This window comes from Chrysochloris asiatica, unplaced genomic scaffold, assembly GCF_000296735.1.
Source record: "Chrysochloris asiatica unplaced genomic scaffold, ChrAsi1.0 scaffold00116, whole genome shotgun sequence".
Lineage (NCBI taxonomy): Eukaryota > Metazoa > Chordata > Mammalia > Afrosoricida > Chrysochloridae > Chrysochloris > Chrysochloris asiatica.
In genome coordinates this window covers 2,618,744-2,620,821 of record NW_006408634.1, presented here as the reverse complement: position 1 = coordinate 2,620,821, position 2,078 = coordinate 2,618,744, and the positions used below count along the sequence as shown (strand labels likewise).

Sequence of the window (2,078 nt, the reverse complement as noted above, 5' to 3'; positions counted from 1 at the left end):
CCTCTGTTTCTCTGTGGGGCCTCTCTTACCCCATGTCACCCACTCTCCCTTTCTCACTCCCTCTTCCTCGGACAAAACCACCATCTCAGCTCTGCTGGGGTACCCTATGTCCCTGACCCCATCTCCACCAGGGGAAACCCTAGATCCACACAGAGGACACCATGCAGAGATGTAAGGCTGGGCAGGGACTCCAACCTGTCACCACGATGTCCAGGGGGTCACTGGGGGCTGACCACTTGTAGGAGAGACTGTATCCACTGTAACACCTATACTGGCCCCCATGGGTGTTGTTCACAGGGCTCAGGGTGAAGTTGGGACTGTGCTGAGCGTCAAGGTTTCTGGGACCTGGGCGCTGCTCATTTTTGGTCAGAGCAAACCTGTCAAATCCGGCCTCTGAGCCACACTGCAGGGTCAGGCTGGCTCCAAACAGCACCGGGGAGCCGGGGTGTGGGGCTGCAGTGAGGCCACATGGTCTGTCCCACTCCCCTCTGTGATTCTGCCCCAGGAGGGCACCATCCCCAACCTCCCCACCACCCGCAGGGCTCCCCTGGGCACATGGCTTAGGTCAGTCATTGATGCTGTGAAGCTGTGGGGCCAGGCAGGGGCTCCCTCACCTGTGACCAGGAGATGCACCTGGTTGCTGGCCTGTGACCACACATGGGGGTTGGAGCTGGAAGCACCATAGCACGTGTAGGTGCCCCCACGGGAGGGGATCACGGGGTCTACAAGAAAAGGGGCCAGATGCCTCCCCATGGAGTACTGAGAGTCCATGTGTTGGACCATGGGGACTCGTCCCTCCTTCAGCAGATGGAAAGTGCGGATGGAGTAGTCTGAGCTACAGATGAAGGTCAAGTTCCCTCCTGAAGCCATCACAGGGCCTGGCTGGGCTGAGAGTGAGGGTGGAGAGTACGCTCCTGAGAGAGAGGAGGGAGCTGAGTTAAAGGGGGACACAGTCACCCCACATGACCCAGGGGGCGGTCTGTGAGGTATGAGTCCCTCCCCTTAGGGCACATTTCATTCTCTTCTAGCTGTAGGAGGAGCTCAGAGTAGAGGGGGTGCTCTGATCCCTTCCTCTTACCTGTCATGATGAGGACCAGGGGCTCATTGAGCTGGGACCAGTCATTGGAGCTGTGATAACGACACTGGTACTGCCCTGCATGGTCACTGTCCATGGACTGGATGGTGAAGGAGCCCCCTTTCTCCCTGGAGTGCAGTAGGGTCATATCCCGGAAATAATATCCATCTCTCAATAGATGGTATCTATCACCCTGCAGAGACCCCTGACACCGGATGGTCACAGGACTCCCCCTGGTGACCATGGGGTCTGGGTCAGCCCAGATGGAGGGTTTGGGGAGGGTTCCTGGAAAGAAATCAGAGTTGGAGTCCCAGGGGGTTCCCTTCCCCTCAGTTTCCTCAGCCTTCACCCCTAAGACCCTCCCAACATGGTTACCACCCGCCCAGGCCCTCCATCCTCCCCGAACTGCCCAGAGGTCAGTGCTGGGAGGACTGGGGAGGACTCACCTGGCTGGACCAGGATCTGCTGCGTCTGGAACAGCCCTGGGAGAGAGGTCCCGTGAGAAGTTTGTCCTTCCACCCACAATGAAGAGTCATGGGGGTCTGGGCCCCTCAGTGTTGGGGTCAAACTGGGCCTGAGAACATTACTTCTCTCTTTTGAGGCCTCAGCTTCCCCATGAGAATCCTGAGGCCCTGGTGTCTCCCTGTGACCAGGCCCTGCATGTGGGGACAAGAATCTCATCCCCCCCCCATCCCCAAAATCTTACCAAGACTCAGAAGGGCAGTGAGGACCAGGGCTGTGGCACTGCCCGGCATGGCTCCTGGGGCTGCAGGTGTGATGCACTGACCACAGAGCCTGGGAGGGACCGTCACTGGGTGTGCCGAGTCCTAGGGCCTGTGTTATGTGTCATCATGTGGCTTCCTCGTCAGCAGCCTTACAAGAAAGGGAACAGCCCCTCTCTGTGGCCTGGCTCTGCTCTCCCCAGATGTTGGGACTGAGGACACAGCTGACTGTTGGGAAACCTTTCAGACCAGCTCTGAGTTCCAATCCTGAGGCTGCCTTT

General features: G+C 58.5%; 1 protein-coding gene across 1 annotated transcript in view; it reads right to left on the bottom strand.

Annotated features, from left to right (window-relative positions):
- Positions 1–1,830, bottom strand: part of LILRB3 (leukocyte immunoglobulin-like receptor, subfamily B (with TM and ITIM domains), member 3) — a 4,442-nt gene extending 2,612 nt beyond the window's left edge. Inside the window, exons 1-5 of the mRNA XM_006868312.1 lie at positions 1,782–1,830; positions 1,522–1,557; positions 1,079–1,360; positions 615–914; positions 196–453 (exon numbers count right to left, since the gene is read on the bottom strand). Coding sequence (XP_006868374.1) covers positions 196–453; positions 615–914; positions 1,079–1,360; positions 1,522–1,557; positions 1,782–1,830 — 925 coding nt within the window. The remainder of the gene's footprint in view (positions 1–195; positions 454–614; positions 915–1,078; positions 1,361–1,521; positions 1,558–1,781) is intronic.
- Between the last annotated feature and the right edge of the window lie 248 nt (positions 1,831–2,078).